Source organism: Peromyscus leucopus, chromosome 9 (genome assembly GCF_004664715.2).
Source record: "Peromyscus leucopus breed LL Stock chromosome 9, UCI_PerLeu_2.1, whole genome shotgun sequence".
NCBI lineage: Eukaryota > Metazoa > Chordata > Mammalia > Rodentia > Cricetidae > Peromyscus > Peromyscus leucopus.
Genome location: NC_051070.1, coordinates 806652 through 827844, shown reverse-complemented (window position 1 = coordinate 827844; position 21193 = coordinate 806652). Strand labels below are relative to the sequence as shown.

General features: G+C 37.9%; 1 protein-coding gene across 5 annotated transcripts in view; it reads right to left on the bottom strand.

Annotated features, from left to right (window-relative positions):
- Nalcn (sodium leak channel, non-selective) overlaps nucleotides 1–21193 on the bottom strand; it is a 309764-nt gene that overhangs the window by 216414 nt on the left and 72157 nt on the right. For 4 of the 5 annotated variants that reach the window (XM_028868293.2, XM_028868291.2, XM_028868295.2 and 1 more), the window contains exons 8-9: nucleotides 1634–1776; nucleotides 1389–1493 (exon numbers count right to left, since the gene is read on the bottom strand). In XM_028868293.2, coding sequence (XP_028724126.1) covers nucleotides 1389–1493; nucleotides 1634–1776 — 248 coding nt within the window. Of the gene's footprint in view, nucleotides 1–1388; nucleotides 1494–1633; nucleotides 1777–8545; nucleotides 9052–21193 lie in introns of those variants that run through there. The other variant, XM_028868296.2, reaches the window with a different exon arrangement.

Genomic DNA, 21193 nt, shown 5'->3' with positions numbered 1-21193 from the left:
AATTTTGTATGACTTTGTTCAAAATTTTCACATTTTGTCTTCTATTATAACTGCTAGCTGGTTTGGCGCTTTACTTTTCCAGCTGTGATTTTTATCTGTCAGAGTTACTTAATAAGCAAAATATGGTTTTAGGGACATTTTAGGCCATCGCTTGTGAACACTGCATGTAAGAGCTGCATTCACAGTTTTATGTTCCATTTACATCTCAAAGTCTGTCACAGAAAACATGCCTACGAAGAGGCTGTCACCTCAGAGAAGACCTGAAACTGTTACACTTCCTAGTAAGCTAACAGGGACCAGACAAGGAATAAAAGCTTCCTGGGTTGATTCCTTGAAAGTACCATGACATGGCATCTATGACTTAACCTATGTAGCATATTAATTTCTTTTCATAGAAATTTGAATTATTTTTGTCAAACTCAAATAACAGCGACATAATTTCACTTGTAACAAAGGTTGAGTAATTTTGATATCTAAGGTATCATAAATGTCAGCTTCCTGTTCAATGACACTTGAACATAGGATTGCTGAAAATTCAATCAAAATGTCTTCAATATAAAATGTTCACTTTGACCTTTCCACCAATAGATCTATATAATCATTTGCAAACAGATATTTTTCATAATTTAATCTCGAAATAATTGCTAAAATCATTACATTGTTTCATTATTAATTCTGGATTTTTTCTTTTTCTCTCCTTCTATTCATTCTAGAAGATATGCAAGCCTGCCTTTCCTGTTTCTAAACAACAAAATGTGAAAACAAAAATAAATAAGTAAATAACAGGATATCAGAACACCTCATATATAGTTGAATGTTCTGTTGCTTTTATGATGTTTCATGTTATCTCTAACATTTTGGGAGAAGGAAACCATACTGAATATATGATGACTTCTCAACAACCATAGTCATGCAGTGGGGACTGAGGAGTCTTCTTTATACTTTATTTGTACCTTGATTGGTTTGTTCTGAATTAAATACATCTACAGCACCAACACTTCTAATCCTCCATATAAGGACCACTGTACAGACTTGCGGTTATGCTAAAAATGGGAACTTTCCATTGTTATATTTACTCGGTAAGCCTTTAAGGACTTGTGGTCTTGGAATCAAATCAAAGATCTATAATAAACATGGTTGGCAATTTTGGTTTTGTGTTGAAGCCACCCATGGAACATTTAAGGAACTAGATGACCTTCCTCACACCACAGCAAAAGTCTAGGATGACTATTCTGGCTTTGGACCTCTTCATCTGTATTTTCAAACCACTCTCCCACTGTACCATATTGCAGCATCCCATCCCAGGAGCATTCTCCAAGGCTTCACTGTTATGAGGATAGGGTGTGCCTAAGGCTGAACGGACTATGATCATTGTGTCGGAAAGATACCTGTGTGGTTGCAGTGGAAGTTGTGCTGCTCCGAGTTCCCCACATTTGTTGAAATTGTACTCTGATTTCTGCAAATGTCTCAATTATGACAGCAATAAACACATTCTGAAAGAAAATGACAAACCACATTCATCAAACATTGGAGATGGAGAAGCCTAGTGATGAATAAAACCAAATAAAAACAAAAAAACACATGTTAAACATCACAAAATATACACATTGTGAGCACATTTCTTTTCTAGTACCTTAACAAGCCAGGCAAGGAAGAAAATCAGTGTGATGAAGTAGAAGTAGGAACGCCAGCGGGGGAAGCTGTCGATTGCTCTGTACATGAGGAACACCCAGCCTTCCTGAGATGAAGCCTCATAGACTGTGAATATACTCGTGCCTGTCAAGATAGGACAGCAGATTAAATCACCATTGGCTTTTGAAATGAGAAAATATATTTCTCAGATAATCAATAGTTATCCACACTCATTGTCTCCATAACACAAGCTCCTCTAAAAGGGATTAAAATTATGTGTGGCATTTTGCAGTTCTTAGAATTTTGATAAAGTTGTGTCTGACTTTAAGCCAGGGTAATTTCAGTATCACCAACAATAGAGCAGCTTTGTATTATATCTTTAAAGATTTAAGGCATTTGGCACAGGGAAAATGAAATAAACATTGAAACTAGATAGAGGAACACTACAAAAATTGTGTGGCACAGAGACTCAGTACTTGGGACTTGGCACTTTGAAGGTGCTCCACTTTTAACCAAAATGGAGTAAGTCTGAAAATTTGGTTGGATTTGGAGTCATTTTCTCACTGGGGAACTTAACTACTTCAGGCTCTAGAAATTAACTTGGTAGAACTCGCCTCAAGCTTCATGACACTTAGGTGTGGGACTGTAAATTGTCCTCTAATGCTTTGCTTTGTTAGGAACTAGCATCTCATTGAACACACTTGTGGTAATGACAATGAAGTTTAAAATATCTGGCTAGCTTTAGAACACCTAGTTTAAGAGAACCTGAGATACTGAACAGGAAAAGACACATTTTGTCCTGTCAACACAATGAGATGTTTTACGGAGACTAAAGCATATTGATATTAAAAGACTTATTCAAGGATTCATAATGATACTTTGGACAATATGAATTAACACAGTCACATTAGAACAAGTTTCTAGATATTTAACTGACAACACCATTCCTTTAACTCAATGACCTTTGTGTACACATCTCCTGTTGCAGTGAGATTTAACTGGCAATTTCTGTAAGACTTTGACGATGATATATGATGAGTTCTCAGTACATTTCAGGCACCACCATCATATAGAATAGAAATACCCAGTTCAATAATGCATTGTAACAAAACATAAAATCTACTATGTACTTAAAGCTATCTATAAAATGTGATGTGTGTTGTTCATAAAACTGATAGATATATGGCTCCAGTAAGTTCAATCACCATGAAGGACTTAAATTATTATGAAATATAACCAATATCCACAAATGAACATTCTAATCATAAGAAACAATTCAATTATGATATTTATGTGTCTGAATAACCAAACTAAGAAGGCTTGGAAGAGTCTGATGGGCCTCATCATGTCTGTTTTTGGCAGAAGAAGGGTGACCATGAATGAACACAAAAGCATTCAGAGCCAATGTATGTATTTCCATTGTACAAAGGGAAGTATGATGGAAAATCACTGAAAATGCAGACAGTGAGAAATAGAGGCATGAAAAAAAGCAGAGAGAACGAAAATAGAGTCCTATTTGGTGAATTTTTACTACAAAATCATTTTATGTAGATTTTTTTGTGTGCAGAATGCAACTTGCTTTATGCGGTGCTTCTATTTTTAAATGCAGTTTTTTAGATTTATGTTTAACATATATTTAATTGGCTTGCATATTTATGGGGTATGGTAGAGCATTTTAATACATACATGTATGTAATGATAAATGAAGGTAATTGGCATTGACCTTGCTTTTATCTATTTCTGATAGAAAAATTAACCATTGACTGGGGAGATGGCTCAGCTGATAAGGATGCTAGAGGCAGAAACCTGATGATCTGAGTCCCATTCCTGGAATCAATGTGGGCAGTTCCATTGTAAGGGTAAAAAAATTTAAAAGATCATGAGCCTTAAAGCAAGGAAAATCATGTAAAAAAATTCAACCCAAGGCCAGTAAGATGTCTCACAAGTAAAGACTCATCCTGTCAACTTTGGCAATCTGAATACAATCACTGGTACCCAATGGGTGGAAGGAAAGAATTAACTTCTGCAAGTTCTTCTGAACTGGAATTCTTGTTTTAAGGTGGTAGGAAGAGACAGGAGAACTGCCCAGAAGCTCAGGGACCAGCTAGCCTTAGTTCATTGATAGAAACAAGAGAGTCCCTGTCTCAAAACAAGGTGGAAAGAGAAAACTGCCTCCCAAGTGTTGTCCTTTGATCTCCACATGTGGATTGTGTTATGTATCATCATTATCACCACACACACACACACACACACACACAAACATTCACTCACTCTTGTTTCCAGCCATAGTTATCGTATGCCATTGAACATTAGAAGTTACTTCTAGTGGGCTACATACATCTGTTACTGCCCAACAACTTTTACAGGTTATTTTATTCTCTACTTCTATGAGACTGACTTTGTAGTGTCCATGTACAATTAAGAATATGAGGTATACAAGCTTCCATTTTAAGACTCTTATTTTTACTTTGGTAAGTTATTGCCATAAGAGTTGGCTTTTAGCTAAGGAGGTCTCTGTCTCTGTGTTATTAGGTAGAGATATGGGAAAATAGTGACAAGGTCAAATATTATCAACTATTAATTACCTTATGGAGAGAAGGAAACCGAAGATTGTTAGTTATCAAATATCTTGAGCTGAAACAGTGATAGGACCAGAAATTGAACTCACTTATCAGGTCACACACCTGAAACTTTTTTTCTAATGTCATGCTCTATTTTTTCTTGCTTGAGATTAGACTGGAAGAATAAATTGTTTTCTATTGTTATCTTTATTTGAACAAAGTCTATTCTTTTATGGATGATAATGGGTTAGTTTATAATATATCAAAGAACTTGTACAAGATGACTTTCACACACACACACACACACACACACACACACACACACATACACATGGCTGAGATCTGAGCAGCACAGACAAATAACAAAATGCTAGCAGAAAACAGTAACTACACTGCCGGTGAATGTTCTGAACATGTGCAGCACTTTTTTTACCCTTGTAGACTTAATAAAAGGACAATTTTAATACAAACAATTTATATTACCTTATTTTCTTCTGGCTATTGAAGGGAAACAGAGAAATAGCTACGGAAATCCATTATGAACCACTATTAAAGTATAACAGCTTCACCTACGGTGCGTTTCCTGTTAAAATGGGGATTGTCAATGTAAGATTAACTCCCCAATCTCTCTGCTGAAGTCTATCTGTATTACATCTACAGTGAAGATGCTATTTGGAACTAAGGGCAAAATAGTATTTGCAACATGTAATCTTGATGCCTTCCCTCCACTTTTCCTCATTCAGCAAAGGGAAAAGCTAAAGTCAGTAATAACCCTCAGCGCAGTTCAAAAAGCAGGTGTATTGATAAAATAGAAAACTGAAAAATATCACAAAAAAACCTGCAGGACCATGGTGACTGCTTAAAGAAATGTTCCCAGCCACATGTAGACTTCACCAGGTCAGATGGCTTTGAGGATGTCACATAAGGTCGTGGGGTCAAAGCCGAGAAAGTGCAACACTCCTCCTTAACCTTCTGCATCTGGCTTTGCAAAACACAGGAAGGAAAAACACCTTTGAAAAGGTTTTCAAAGGTTGACTAGGATCTAAAGTAGACACAAGTGGAATGCATGGACTCGTTTTCCATGGCTACTACTGGCCCTGGGCAAGGAGGCTATTGCTGTTCACTGGGGTGCTGTGGGATGATCTGTATGTCCTGTGGGAGCCCTTCTTGGGTTCTTTGTGGTGTTACCCAGCAGGTCCGCATAGAGGATGATTAGGACCATGGGCCTGAGTGCAGGTGTTTGAGATGGTCTGCACTTGGCTGTGCTGGGGGATGGTCTGTATGTCAAGTTGTTCTGATTGGTCAATAAATAAAACCTGATCGGCTGTGGCTAGGCAGGAAGGATAGGCGGGACTAACAGAGAGGAGAAATAAAAGGACAGGAAGGCAGAAGGGCTGGCTGCAGCCGCCGCCATGACCAGAGACACTGCAGCCGCCGCCATGACCAGCAGCATGTGAAGACGCCGATAAGCCACCAGCCACGTGGCGAGGTATAGATTTGTAGAAATGGACTAATTTAAGCTATAAGCACAGTTAACAAGAAGCCTGCCACGGCCATACAGTTTGTAAGCCATATAAGTCTCTGTGTTTACTTGGTTGGGTCTGAGCGGCTGTGGGACTGGCGGGTGACAGAGATTTGTTTTGACTGTGGGCAAGGCAGAAAAACTCAAGCTACACTGGGGCCTCTGTGTTCTGCTGTCTATCTGTCCCAAGTTGCTTTCCTGTGCCTTCTCCTCAATCTCCTCTTCTATTATCCAGGGGACTCAGCCACTTTGCCTCCAAGGAACATAAAGTGACAGTCCCCAGAACTCCCAAAGAGACATAAACTCTGTCAGCTCACTACTATGACCACCTTAATCTTAAAACTCATTTGTTTCTGTTCTGGGCACTAAGAAGTACTGAAGAAATATCAATAAATTAAACAATGATCGTATTATCTGTGATTGTGTATGTATATGTGTATGTGTGTGTACATATGTATTTGTGTTTACACATATATGCATGCCTATGGAGGCCAGAGGTCAAGCCTGAGGGCTTTTTCTCAGTAGCCATCCTCCTTGATTTTTGTGGTTTTGTTTGTTTGTTTGTTTGTTTATTTATTTATTTATTTATTTATTTATTTATTTATTTTGAGACAGCCACTCACTGGACCAATTCTCCTGTGTAGGCTAGGCTGGTTGTCCAGTGAGCCCAAGAGATCAGCTTGTCTCTACCTCCCAGGACTACCATGCCTGACTTTTTGCATGGGAGCTGGGTATCAAACCCAGGTCCTTGTGCCTATGCCTCACACACTTTACTGATGGAGCTATCTCCACAGCCTCTTGATCATGTAGATCTTAAGAGATATAAACTGTTTCTCAAATATTTGCTTTCTGAAAGAAAAATCAGTTCTTGCTTAATGTGATTATTTCCCAGATAATTTGGAAGCAAATGGAATGATCTTATAGTGAGTGTGTTCCCTGATCTTCAAATATAATTTAAAATATGTGCATACATACATACATAATCTTCAAAGCCCATGCTCCACTAAAAGAGGAAACATGGGGAAACATTGATACTTAGAAAGTGTTTTATTTAGATATGCTTCATTGTAATTTTAGTCAATTTTCATTATGAAAGTATAATTTCTTGCTAAAACAGCCACATTTTTGTTAAATGAATAATGTTTCTATGATAGTACCTGGGAATATAATGCATTCTATTGTGGAAATAATAAAGCATGTTCCTAAAACACTCTGGTATTCCAAATCCTTCAGGCACATATTAAGGTTGTATAAGAAACAAAATTATATTAATCACCCTTGGCTGATTATCTCTAATTCCATTCACTCTTTTTTGATCTCTTCCACCTATGCTTTGAATTTATCATAAAAGAATCCAAATCTACATGTAGATGGTAAATACTGACCTTGGAATTTTCTGTAGAGGATCTCTGCATAAAGATTTAGTACAGCATGTTTTTATAGCCTGAATATAGGTATATTTCCATCTGTTTTGATTATCTTTAGGATTGTATGTGTTGCTTTCCTGTCTTAATTATTTATTTTTACATATTATTTATTCATTTGTGTGTGTGTGTGTGTGTGTGTGTGTACATGTGTTTTGTGTTTGGGTGGTATATGTGTGCACCATTGTGCACTCAAACAGAGACCAGATGAAGATGCCTGGTTTCTTTGGCTATCATCACACTGCCTGATTTTTTGAGACATGTGGTCTTTAACTGAATTGGAATCTCGCCTCTTTGGCTAGACTGTCTGGCAAAGGAACTCTGGGGATCCAGTTTCTCTACCCTACAACACTGGAATCATAGGCATGCTAGACTGTACCTGCTTTTATGTGGGTGCTGAGGATCTGAACTCAGGTCCTCTTGCTTTTATAGCAAGTGGTCTTAGCAACTGAACCAACTTCCTACCCCAACCTATTTCTATTGATTCTTTTCTTCATGAAAAAGGGGTAAGAAACTGTGTTTGGGAAATATTCTTCTTTGTTTTTCATAATTATGAGATACAAAAGCACATTAAGTCATTTTTAAATGATATACATACAAAATTGTGGTAATGACTAATCAAACAAAAGCAAACAAAAAACTATATGCCCTGGGGCTACCACTAATCCATATTCAAACACAAAGTATCTGTGGTTTTGTTCTATAGTGGAAAACATGGTTTTTAATATTGTTTCTTGCTGTGGGACGGTCTGTATGTCAAATTGCTCTGATTGGTCAATAAATAAAACACTGGTTGGCCAGTGGCCAGGCAGGAAGTAGGTGGGACAAGGAAAGAGGAGAATTCTGGGAAGTAGAAGGCTGATGCGGAGAGACACTGCAGCCACCGCCATGACCAGCAGCATGTGAAGACGCCAGCAAGCCACCAGCCACGTGGCAAGGTATAGATTTATGGAAATGGATTAATTTAAGCTGTAAGAACAGTTAGTAAGAAGCCTGCCACGGCCATACAGTTTGTATGCAATATAAGTCTCTGTGTCTACTTGATTGGGTCTGAGCGGCTGTGGGACTGGCAGGTGACAAAATTTGTCCTGACCGTGGGCAAGGCAGGAAAACTCTAGCTACAGTTTCTACTCTAAAGGTTCATGCTCTGGAAGCTTGGTCCTCAATGTACTGTATTAAGAAGAGGAGGAATCTTTAAGAAGTCAGGGTCAATGCATGGTAACTAGGCCTTTGAGGCCCTCGAAGGGATTAAGGTAGTTCTCCAGGAACTCTGCTCATTTTCAGTATACTAATTTTCATAAAGAGCACTTCTGACTCCTGTATTTCTCCAGCTTTCTGTCTCATCACATGGGCTTTCTCTCTCAGAAGAGCTCCCTCCATTATGTTGTTGCCAAGGGAACACTCACCAAGTCCAACCAGATGAATCCACTTTATCTATTATGCTATTGAAGGAATGTGGGAAGTTGGAGTTGAGGAAAGCTTGAGATAACACAATGAAGTCTTGGTCTGCATAATTACTTTCACCTTCACACTCAGATTTCCTAGAGGAGCCAAGAGATCTCATTTTCATCCATATGTCTCAGCTTCTCAGCATTTAGACACTCACTTACCAAGTCTTAACTCCTCAAATGGCATGCCACTTCCTGCTGCAGCCCAGTCTTTGGGCAGGCAATACCCTATTCCACTGTGTGTCAGTTAGAAATCTCCTGTCAGCTTGGGGAAGCACAGCAAGCTATGGACATCTGGAGAACCCCGCTCCCTCAGCTCTGCCTGTGACTCACCCTTCAGTTACTAGGTCAGGGTACTGTGGGTACTTGTTTTTCTCTTTGGTTTTTGACCCTTCTAATCTACATTCCATGAAATAGATCTGACTGTGTTTCCCTTCCCATCTGTGAGGAGAAATTCGTCTCTGTAGGGGAGTAAGATGGGGTGGGGGGCGGGGGGGGGGGGAATGAAAACATTCTTGTCCTTCAAGCATCAGCTTCCCTAAAACCTTTCTAAACTGTTTTTATTTGTTTGTGTTTGTTCTGTCTGTGCCTCCTGTTCTTACCATTTTCATAGATGAGCTGATTGACTTTGAATCTTGAAATTCAGGGTTTCAGTAAACTCCTTAGTTGGAAATGAGAAACGGTTACCATTACACATTCCCTTCTCACTGCCCATAGATGGATCAGCCCCTTCATAAGCTGCATGAAATCCATAGACAAGAAGAAGGAGCATAGATAATCTCAGTCCTGGCCTTCAAATACATGCTTATTTTCTCAACCGCATCTTCAAGGACTAAATAAATCTTTAAATGTGATCAGATTAGAGAGTATAGGTGAAGCCTCTGACATTTGAACATTTTTGTTTTGTTCCAGATAGGGTAAGCCAGGCTTGGTCTGGCTTTCATTCCCTTTGATACATTTATGTATAAATAAGACCTGTTTCAATCTCCAAGGAATTTCTATTGTTAAATTCCAGAATGGTTCAACAGAGCAAGGTTTCCATTAAACTACAGAATCAATAGACAAAGTAGTTTGAAGGAGCACTTATCAAAGCCATACAGAAGGTAAGTTCTACTGTAAGCTTGGACTTAGATCTAATTCCACAAGGTGTCTATGGGAAATAACAACATCCATGAAAGTAGGGCCATGGATCATTTTGTTTGGTTCTCTAATGCAGAGCTCTTCAGCTTTAGTGTGAGAGGCTTTGGGAAAGGATGATGTTCTCTGAGCAGGCCTGACCTAAGCATTGTGTAGTAAGTGAGGTATGCTATCTTTGATCTCTCACCCACTAGATTCCAGCAATACCCAGCCTCAAAATTATAACCAAAAATATCTTAATGCGTGATCATTTATTAAAAAAAGCTAGGAGAAAATGATTTTTAATTTCTTGCAATTTATTATTATTAAATTTTATTTAGTGTGTGTGTGTGTGTGTATGTGTGTGTGTGTGTGTGTGTGTACACACAAGTGGAGGTCAGAGGAAAACCTACAGAAGTTATTTTTCTCTTCCTCTACCACATGTGTCTTGGGGATCAAACTCAGGTTGCCAGGCTTGTTGGCAAGCATCCTAACCCACTGAGCCATCTCACCAGCCCAGCTCTTGTAAGTCAATAATGACTGTTCACATATTTTACTCAAGATGTAGTTCAGTAAAAGAATGTTTGTGCAGGATACACAAGGCCCTGGTTTTGATCTCCAACATTGGGGGTGATTTAATTAAAAATTTAAAAGAAAATTTCTATTATTTGAATAATATAAGTGGCATAAATATTTATATAACTCAATTATAATAATGCTGTTTTTTCTGTGACTCAATATCATGCATTGATATTTTCATGGGCAAACACAGAACACACTAACTCTGAACCCACATTCCTGGGAGCATGAACAGCGTCCTGATTAAAAGCCCTCAGCACAGGGGCATGCTGCTCTCTACATAACCCAAACAGCCACAAACAGATGTGTAGCAAAGTGGCTGCTTCCCTAATTCCACTTTAACTGGATTATAACTTGGAACTCGAGGCCACTTGGTTTCAAAAATCTATACTTGAATTTATTTTTCTAGTTTGGTGACTTTTCAGTGTCTTATCCTCTAGTCATCTGCCTAGGTGTGATGTCAATTCACTCATCCAGATTCAGCCATAGACTTAAATAACATGCAAGGCCAGTGGTCATGGTATGAATTACTTTCTATTATGTTGTTTTCTCCCTAGCAAACTGTCCCCTCCTCACTTCAATATTTGTTGTGTGTGTGTGTGTGTTATTATTGTTGTTGATGATGATATATGCATGTATGCACATATGTTTATGTGGAGGTTCATGTATCTTTGCATGGGTGTGTGCATGCCAGATATGGATACTGTAAATATTCTTATATTGCTCTCCTCTCTACCTTATTCTTTAAGTCTGAACTTGATACTCATTGATTGACTGGACTAGCTAGTCAGTGATCTCTGGAGTCCACCTGTCTCTGCCTGCCTCCAGCTCTGGGGTTGCAGACACACACACTGCCATGCCCAGCATTAACTGAGGTTCTGGGGATCTGAACTTAAGCTTGGCCACCATCTCCCAGACTCCAACATTTATTTCCTCACATGAATTCACAGTACATACTCAGGTTAATAGGATCCCTGGTGATGATAAATCCTTCTATTGTGAGATATTGTAAAAGAGAGAGAGAGAGGTGTCTATTCCCTTTGTTTGTTTGATTTTTGTTGTTTTTGAGATTGTGTCTTCTACAGCCCAGGCTTGCCTCAAATTCCTTATCCTCTTGCCTGAGTGCTCAGATTATTGACATGTACTATCATGCCTTGAGGTCAAGACATGTGTATTCTTAAGGCTGGCATCTTTACTAAATATAATAAAACTTTCCAACTAATGCTGACTGTATTCACTTTCAGGAAATGAGAATGTTAATGCAGGGTATTATCACAATGAGCCATACTAAATTGCATAAATTTATTGAACAGTGTATCAGCTAAAATTAGATTATTTGGAATGATGTCACCTTTTGAATTTTTTCTAATGAATAATTTATCCTAACAAAGGAAACCTTCATGAACAATGTGTTCTATTTCTTGAAATCATGTTTAATTTCACCAACTCAAGTATTTTCCCTGTGATATAACCTATAATAGACTTATATAACCTCATAATGATAATTATCATTAACATAACTGTTCTGCATTCTCAACTACCAAGTACTATGCACTCAGCTTGGAAATTGTCACTTAGCCATCAAAAACAGTAAAGCAAGCTGAAGCAAAACAAGATACTTTTAAAATCTATTACTCTTGATTGTGTAACAAACACAAAAGGATTTAGTTTATCCTAGACACTTAAAATGTATATAGAGGGGGTAGTTAGGAGCACTTACTGCTCCTCCAGAGTACCTGGGATTGGTTCCAAGCACCAACATGATGGCTCACAACTATCTGTAACTCTAGTTCTAGGTGTCCAAAATCCTCTTCTGGCCTTTGTGGGTACCTGCACTCATGTAGTACACATATGCACACTCAGGAACATCCACATAAAATCAATCAGTCTTTAAAATATAAATCTAGTGTTTCTGAGCTATGCTTAGTTTTTTGATGATGGCACAACTGTGTCTCACTGTTGAAATAAATAAGTCACCTGAAACTTCTCAGTCTACAGCCCTAAAATTTTGCAATAAAATCAGACTATTTAGAAAAATGAATGTGTATGTTTACATATACTTTCTAAGTTAAAAATCTTATAGTTAATAAAATTTATTAGTTGGAAAATATTGCTTTAGACTTAGAAACCGACTAGACTTCCCCATTGTGAATAGAAAATCTCTTTAGAAAGGAGTGAGATCTTTAGTCGTTTTATTCACACATGGAAAAGAAGTGTTGACATAGCTGCATGCTGACATTGGCAGGGAAGTTTGGGTATTAAATTAACACCATTCCAGAGATGTCAAAGCCATATGCCAATGCAAATACTTCCTGCTTTCAGTGCCTGGGTACTTTCCAGGTAGATGGAGAGTTTCCTTGGGGTACAGAGTAGTACTTCTAGGCACCCTTCTGTTTGCCTTTGAGCAGCAGTGGCTTCAGATCAAAAGTGCTTCTTGGTACTTGTTTTCCACTATTTGACCTAATGAACCCACACTTACCACAACTCAAGTTCTTTTCCCTTCTCTAACACTCCAAGTGTCCATGATTTCATATCCATATAATGTTGGATCAACCAGGTCACCATGCTGGCCTTGGAGTTCTCTTAGATTCTCCAGGGAAATCTTGATACTTGCTTGCTACCACTACAGCACTAAATCACTATTAATTAGAGACTTCTATGTTTTCTCAAAGATCAAGCAGGACAATTACTTGAAATACTCTAGCTTTGCCACCAATTTTTGAAAGGTTTATTAGGAACTAGTTAAAAGAAACCCAGACAAAGAAGCCAGGGCATGATTGTTACAATTTAAGAATTTCACTGCAACTCAAAAATTAAGACCAGATATTTGAACACCTTTGATTAAAATGAATACTTTAAAAAAAAAGTGTGTAAAGTCTGGTTACATTTAGTCTAGTCAGCTTGGCCACAATGCTAAGAATAGCAACAACACAGGAATTGAAAAAGACCTCAGTAGCACCAAGACGGAACTGTGATAAGATTCTACTGGCTGACCCCAAGATGCAGAGTTACAAGCTTTAGAGAGCCATTTGTTGTTTCTCTAGACTAATAACTTTTATTCTGTGTACCTCAACATCTATTTGTGTTTCTTCTAGATTTTTTTAAACTAACTGTTTGGCAACACTGTACAAAAAAATGTAACAGTAGTGAAAGAGAATGAAGACTTAACTCATTCACGGAATTTGGTTCAAGTACCTATTATATTATATCACAGCAAATAAAATCTGAGCCAAAGAGCTCTGTGTAACTGTAGTCTTACCTCTTTTTCTTAGAATGAAGTGTCTTTCTATGCTTTCATTAGGCATGTTAGCAAGACTGTTGTACCACACCAGAAACAATCTAACCAGCAATGCTACCTTCTTATCAAGTGTTTGCAGAATGGCTAATGAGATGACATGAACTTATTATTACCTCTCAAGAAGACAATAGAATATCATAAAAACTACTCTTAGAAATGCTAGTTAAGTCCAACACAGAGAAAAATGTGTCCAACAGATGAATCATTTACTTAAAGCTTTAACAATCTTTTATTTAATTAGTTATTCAGCAGGTATAGGTCATTATTATTCTTCATCAATCAATGTAGGCTATTTCCATGTCTTTTGTAGTGTGTGTGTGTGTGTGTGTGTGTGTGTGTGTGTGTGCGCACGCACCTTACAAATCAGTTTTAAATAAGTTGCTTAAGCTGTAACAACCACTATTTAAAAATACAAGAAAATTTTTGTAGTGATTTAAAGAGAAAGATTACTAATATTAATTTCTGATGTACTCACAGAAGGGTTTTAATGAGCCCACATAACAAATTCATTCAATAAAATTAGCAAGGAAAGCACCTCAGCTTTATCTCTTTCTGAGGAAATGGATCCAAATGTTTGTGCAAACCTATTGTTTGCTCATCATGTTCCTTTTCTGTTTTCTTAATACTGATGGATATTTAGCAATTACAAATAAGTTCCTAATGTGACAGGTGTATGTCCAAATGCTCTCAAATTTGGAAGTGTTTGCTACTGCTCTATGGGCACATAGAAAATACCCAGCACAAATTAGTAAAGTTTAAAAGGACACAGGAATATTTTATCTTTTCTGTGCACATTGTGGGAAAGCTCTTTCATATGGCATTTACAATTTCTAGGGAGCAGCTTGTTTGGGGGCCATCCTTGCTTGAACTTCATAGCCAGAAAATCACCTCAGTTTTTGTCTTGAGTCATTACAGAGGTATACACACACACACACACACACACACACACACACACACACACACACACACACGTACATATGTATACGTATACATACGTGTGTGTGTGTGTGTGTGTGTGTGTGTGTGTGTGTGTGTGTGTGAACAAACAACCAATAATAGACCAATAGAAGACCAATAGTAGTCTGGGTTTCCTTCAATGGTATCAAACCAGGATAATTCCTGGCAGTGAGTCTGAGTTTCCCAGTACTTTCTGAAGGACACCAAGAGAAGAACCATCCTATAAAGTGTAGGTGCTTTCTATGCTTTGATACTGTATCAACACCCTGGAAGTTCATTCTCACCAGTCTCTTATAAAACTGGCTTAAGACTGTGGCTTAATGAAGCTGAAATATATCTGTAAGTTGGACCAGGAGAACAAGCCTGCAGCTGTGCTGCAGTGATTCATGCTTGCTACCACAGACATTCCCGTCTCACTCTGCCATGCATGCCTGAAACGTCTGAACTTTTCCTGGCTTGGTTTTAAGGAATTTGAAAAAATTCCTGTCTGGTACATTTTGGGAAAGCAAAATTCTGCTTTTAAAAGTAGACAGTCCAGGCCAATGAGAGGCAAAGGGAGAGAGAGGAAATTCCTCTTTGTGTGTTTTAATCAGTTACTTAGTGTTTGTGCTAAGGGAACATTTATCTGTCCCCTATTCTTTCTGTGTTCCTTTGATTACTAACAAGGCAGTGGAAGAGATTTCAGTTACCCTCTGAATTTTCATCAACTGTCAAGATTTAAAACCTAAAAACAGCAAGTCTTTTCTTTTATTAATCTTTTAGACAAGTCAAAACAATATAAAATTCAAAACTAGTTATTATTTAGTTTTTGGATAGAACTTTTGGGGATTCAGTAGCAACAATTAGTCAGATTATTGTATCATGTAACAAGTACAGTTACTCAGGATGTAGGATATTAAATAAAGAAAATATTTTATAAAAGTAAGTTGGCTGTGATTATAATAAAATAGCTACTTTTGGAACACATTTGTAACTGATTTTGTCATGTCTTAAAAATTTAAAGCTTTGACTGACATTTGCTTGTGTATCCCCCCCTCAAGACTTGTTTAGCTGTTATTCCTTGGCATATGGCTGCTCAGGTTGCTATTAAATATTTTTTTGACATTTCCTATATAGAGGTAGCCTTGAGACAAACTTTTTCCTCAAGTGAACAATTTCAGAGCCATATATAGAAATGATTTTCCATAACCCATTTACCTTGTAGCAGCTGGAGAGAGCAACACCACAGAGACTTGGAAAGTATGCCAAAGAATGGTACAACTGTCACACTAGTTGAGTTTCTGGGGCCAAGCTCAGGTATCTATTTTGTCCAGGTCAGTGAATCCTTACTACTGCATAGACTGATAGTCAAAGTAGCTTAGGTCTTGGCTTAGTTCTCTGCAGTGGCTGATCCTCATAGAAATGTCAGTTGGGGGAAGAAGGGAGAGTACTAGCTAAAAACTAGTATATGCTGTGGGATGGTCTGTATGTCAAATTGCTCTGATTGGTCAATAAATAAAACACTGATTGGCCAGTAGCCAGGCAGGAAGTATAGGCGGGACTAACGGAGAAGAGAAAAGAAAGAACAGGAAGGCAGAAGGAGACACTGCCAGCTGCCTCCATGACAAGCAGCATGTGAAGATGCCGGTAAGCCACGAACCACATGGCAAGGTATAGATTTATGGAAATGGATTAATGTAAGCTATAAGAACAGTTAGCAAGAAGCCTGCCATGGCCATACAGTTTGTAAACAATATAAGTCTCTGTGTTTACTTGGTTGGGTCTGAGCAGCTGTGGGACTGGCGGGTGACAAAGATTTGTCCTGACTGTGGGCAAGGCAGGAAAACTCTAGCTGTAAGTATACTGTTATTTTAAAAGCTCATATAAATACATGGATCTGAATTAATAGTTCTGGGAAAGACGACAGGCAAAATTCACAATGGCTTTCCACAAACAGCTCCTCTTTCATACAAAAATCATACTATTAATCTTGTTGTAAGTTACTGGCAAGCTTAAATACAGAAATTCATATTTCATATAACCCCTTAACCCAAAAATGAATTCCCACCTTAGATCTAAAATAACAATGTAATATTTACAACTTAATGTCATATAAAGACCCATTTAAAATTTCTTGCAATGTTAAAAAAGACACTTTAAACATGGTTCATCAGTTTTTATAGATAACATTTGGTTTCTTAACTAATGGCAAGATTCAGAAAATGAAGTGGTAAATTATTTTTCAAAGAGTTAGACTCACTTCAAGGCTCTAAAAAGCTTGCCCAAAAAGTTTTATTTCTTACTGAAAGAATGTTAACATAAATAAAGTAGTGAGATTAATACATCTGCAGACAAACAGGCATTCAGACACACATATACACACACCTACTTTTACACACAAAATCCAAAAGTACCAAAGTAAAGCAAAGCCGCAGGAATTTACATATTTGGAAGGACCCTCAAGCCTGCATTTTTTTTTACTCTAGGCCAGGAAATGTGAGAGATATTTATTACAGGAACAGGAAGATTTTGACAAACCACTGCACGTACTTTGACTCACACTATTGATCATAAAGATGGAGGGAGGCCTTCAGGAGTTAACCCCAGCTGATCACATTCTCACTGGCCACTGCAGCTGACCAACCACCTGTGCGTCCCTATTTATTTTCAGAAGATTCCTGAAGGGTTGATCTTGATTTTAAGTAATACTACTTGGTTTAAGAGGAATTCAGAATCTGAAGCTTGGGAAATCTGAGTACTTTGTTCTTCTAGGAAATATGCTCTTCTCAGCTGTTGTAGGTTTTGTATTTTTGACTAAAGTGTCACTGACCCATTGCTGCATCAAAATCAATAACTTTCAAAGATTAAAACATGTGCCCCTCTCATTATTCAATGCTGATTTTTTTAAAAAAATAAGCCTTGAAATCATATACATACAAGTAACTTTATACATACTGAGCAGGTTATATTCATATATTTGGAATACATATACATACATATAATTAAAGAAACATAGGTCATGAATTTAAGAGAGAGGGTTCATGGGAAGGAGTGGAGGAAATGATGTAATTACATTTCAATTAAAAAATTAAAAAGTAAATGAGGGAAAAAATTCTGTGGCAGCATTTTCAATGTAAACATGTTGCTATAACTTAACATTTTCTCACCAGGTGGTGGTGGCGCACACCTTTAATCCCAGCACTCGGGAGGCAGAGGCAGGCGGAACTCTGTGAGTTTGAGGCCAGTCTGGGCTACAGAGTGAGTTTCAGGAAAGGTGCAAAGCTACACAGAGAAACCCTGTCTCAAAAAACAAAACAAAGAAGAAGAAGAAGAAGAAGAAGAAGAAGAAGAAGAAGAAGAAGAAGAAGAAGAAGAAGAAGAAGAAGAAGAAGAAGAAGAAGAAGAAGAAAAGCAATAACAACATTTTCTCAACATGCTCTTCAGCGAACAACCAGTAACTTGATCATTCAGGCCCAACACTTGTAATTCTTGTCTTTACACACACACCATTATTTATCTCTCAAAAGGAGTAGGCACAACCATTCACAGCTCCTGCTCTGAGCTCCTCCTTCACCTTCTGTCTGAGCCACTGTTATTTCTCTCATAGTAGTATAATGACAGCATCTTCTACTTGGTGGCTTCAGCTATCATTTTTCTTGAGAGTGTTCTTTATTTGACATGCAGATGGATTCTGACCAACATTCTCTCACCTCCACTGGAAATGGCTTTTATGCCATCCACTTATCTAAAGGACAAGGCCAGGCCTTACACTAACCTATAAGGGACCTTGGTAGGTCCCTTGCTGCCTTTCTGACTTCATGTTCTATCTTCCCTTCCTTGTTTCATTCAAGGTCCTCCTCTCTCATATTAGGAGCAGAACATGCTTTCTAACCCAGAACCTTTGCACTAGATGTTCCTTTGCTTTGCACACTCTTCCTTCAGAGACACTGCCGGTTTGCTCCTCCACAATCACTGCACTTTTAATTAAAGGAAGAATTCACGGCTATTTTTTATTGCAAAATTTCCTGGATTTAGAATCACCTGGGAGATGCAGAGCCTGTTAGGGAGTTTCCAGAGAGCTATACTTCATGAAAGCAAGGATATTTGCCTATATATTTTGTTAGTGTGAACAAATGTACAACACATAATAGAATGTGTCCAATAATGAATTATTATTGAAAGGGAATTAAAAATTTCCTTACATAGTTGATTGGCCTAGAAGGAAACTGACAGAAAGTTAGTAAAGAAATACATTCCCACATACTGTTGTGGTGATATTTTATTTGTGCACCCCAAAAAAGCTTATCTGGAGATCAGAAGAAAAAGCCAGCCACTGTATTAAATATAGAAGTCAGGCAATGGTAGCACACGCCTTTAATCCTACCACTCGGGAAGCAGAGATCTGTCTAGATCTCTGTAAATTCAAGGCCACACTGGGAACAGAGCAAGGCGTGGTGGCACACACCTCTAATCCCAGCACTCGAGATCTCATATCTTTGCTTGGGAAGGACACACATTTTTTAATCCCAGGAAGTGATGGCAGGAAGCAGAAAGGTATATGAGGTGTGAGGACCAGGAACTAGAAGCTTTTGAGCAGTTCAGCTGAGATCCATTCTAGTGAGGACTCAGAGGCTTTTAGTCTGAGGAAAAAAGATCAGCTGAGGAGTTGGCAAGGTGAGGTTGGCTATTGCTTGTTCTGTCTCTCTGATCTTTCAGCATTTACCCCAATACCTGGCTCTGGGTTTTTGTTTTTGTTTTTTAAATAAGACCTTTTAAGATTCGTGTTACATACTGTAAATGAAATTAAGTCACAAGCCCATCAGAATACAGAATATTAATATTAGAGTGTGCCCAAAAAAAGGCCCATTATTCACTAGATAGTGTCATGACTCAGAAACTGCAAACAAAAATAAGAGCAAATGTGAAATTTTGGGGCAAGGGCAAGACAATGTAGGAACAGGTGGCCTTTGCTAATGTGTTTTCTCTGTGACAGATGGTGTCTGCATTTTACAGCCTGCATAGTTCTATCACCTCAAATGCTCCAGTCTCTTGTAAAACTCAACTATGCTATCCTATTGCATGCTGGTACCTCTCATTCCCAGTGTGTGGGGGCTACAGAAACCCAGAGACCACAGCGGTCTCTGGTCTCTCGAATCCGATAAATCAAAGGTAGCAGGATCCTGAAAGAAGAGACATAAACAATATTTTCATTTGGATGCCTGTAAGATCACACAGCTTATCTGTACTTAAATTCCTAGCTAAGAGTACACCCACTAGTCCCATAGGTGTTTGAAGGACAAAATAAAGAGATGCAAAACTAATGCTTCATTGAAGCTCCCTTATTAAAACCCTAAGGATAGACTTTACTGATGGGAAGAAAAACTTACAAATGAAAAGAGAAAGGTCATATTTTTGAGGGTTAGAGCTTAATACAAAACAAAGTAATAATTTCTCTAATGCATTTGTTTAAATTACTTCATCACCATTAAATAAATTATAATTCTAATACTCAAAAATTGATGAAAATAAGAAATTGATTCACACAATTTTAAACTAGCAAGAAGACAATGTGGCTTTGGCTTTGAGAAAGAAAAAAAGTCAAAATATAACATAATCCCAAATAGAGAGCCCAGATTCTATGCAAATTTGAAAAAAGTTGAAATTGCCAAAGGCTGGCCAGTCTTCCTTGAGAGGGCTCCAGTTCCAATCTGATTATTCTCCTTCTGATGATGCTTACAAAAGAATATTTGGATGGATGGATGACTAGACAGACTATTGATAATGTTGCTAGGAGAGGGCATCTTGTAGAATTTATATAATTTCAACAAGATATATCATATTGTATCCTCTAGAAAACACGAGAATCTTTCCTGAGTGATAATAGGCCAAGATGGATGTACAGCTGGCTTCACAGTCGTAGCTGGATAGATTTCTATGTGGAAACTGAAGGAGATTTTCTATATTAATTTAAGATAACAAAGGAAAAGTGTTCTAATCTGAATGTGCATACCACTCATAAGCATAAACTCAAAAATCTAAACATTAACTTACTCTTAAAATTGATATTATTGGCGATAAATTATCAACTATAATTATTAGCATTAATTAATAACAACTATCCAAATGATGGTGATTCTTTTTTTTTTTTTTTTTTTTTTTTTTTTTTTTTTTTTTTTTTTTTTTTTTTTTTTTTTTGAGACAGGGTTTCTCTGTGTAGCTTTGCGCCTTTCCTGGAACTCGCTTTGGAGACCAGGCTGGCCTCGAACTCACAGAGATCCGCCTGCCTCTGCCTCCCGAGTGCTGGGATTAAAGGCGTGCGCCACCACCGCCCGGCAATGGTGATTCTTAAATATAGTAAGTACAGAGACAGGGCAGCATAAATAGAAAAACCAGATGCTGCATCTGAAAGGAAACTGAATGAACCCTTCCCAGGTGGGTGCTCAGAGTCAGGTGCCTATCCTGGTTTTGTTCTTACTTAACACGTTCCTGGTCTGTTCCAAGTCCCCAATTCTCCCATGAAATTAATGAGAGTGGAATCAGGCTTCTGCTTTCCTTCTTCCCTTTTTCCATGCTGTGCTGTATGTGTGAATAAATGCAGAATTGATGCTACCCAACACTCAAGTCATAGTTGCTCTGCTACTTCCTAAAAGGAATGAAAGGAACTGTCTAGTTAGGGG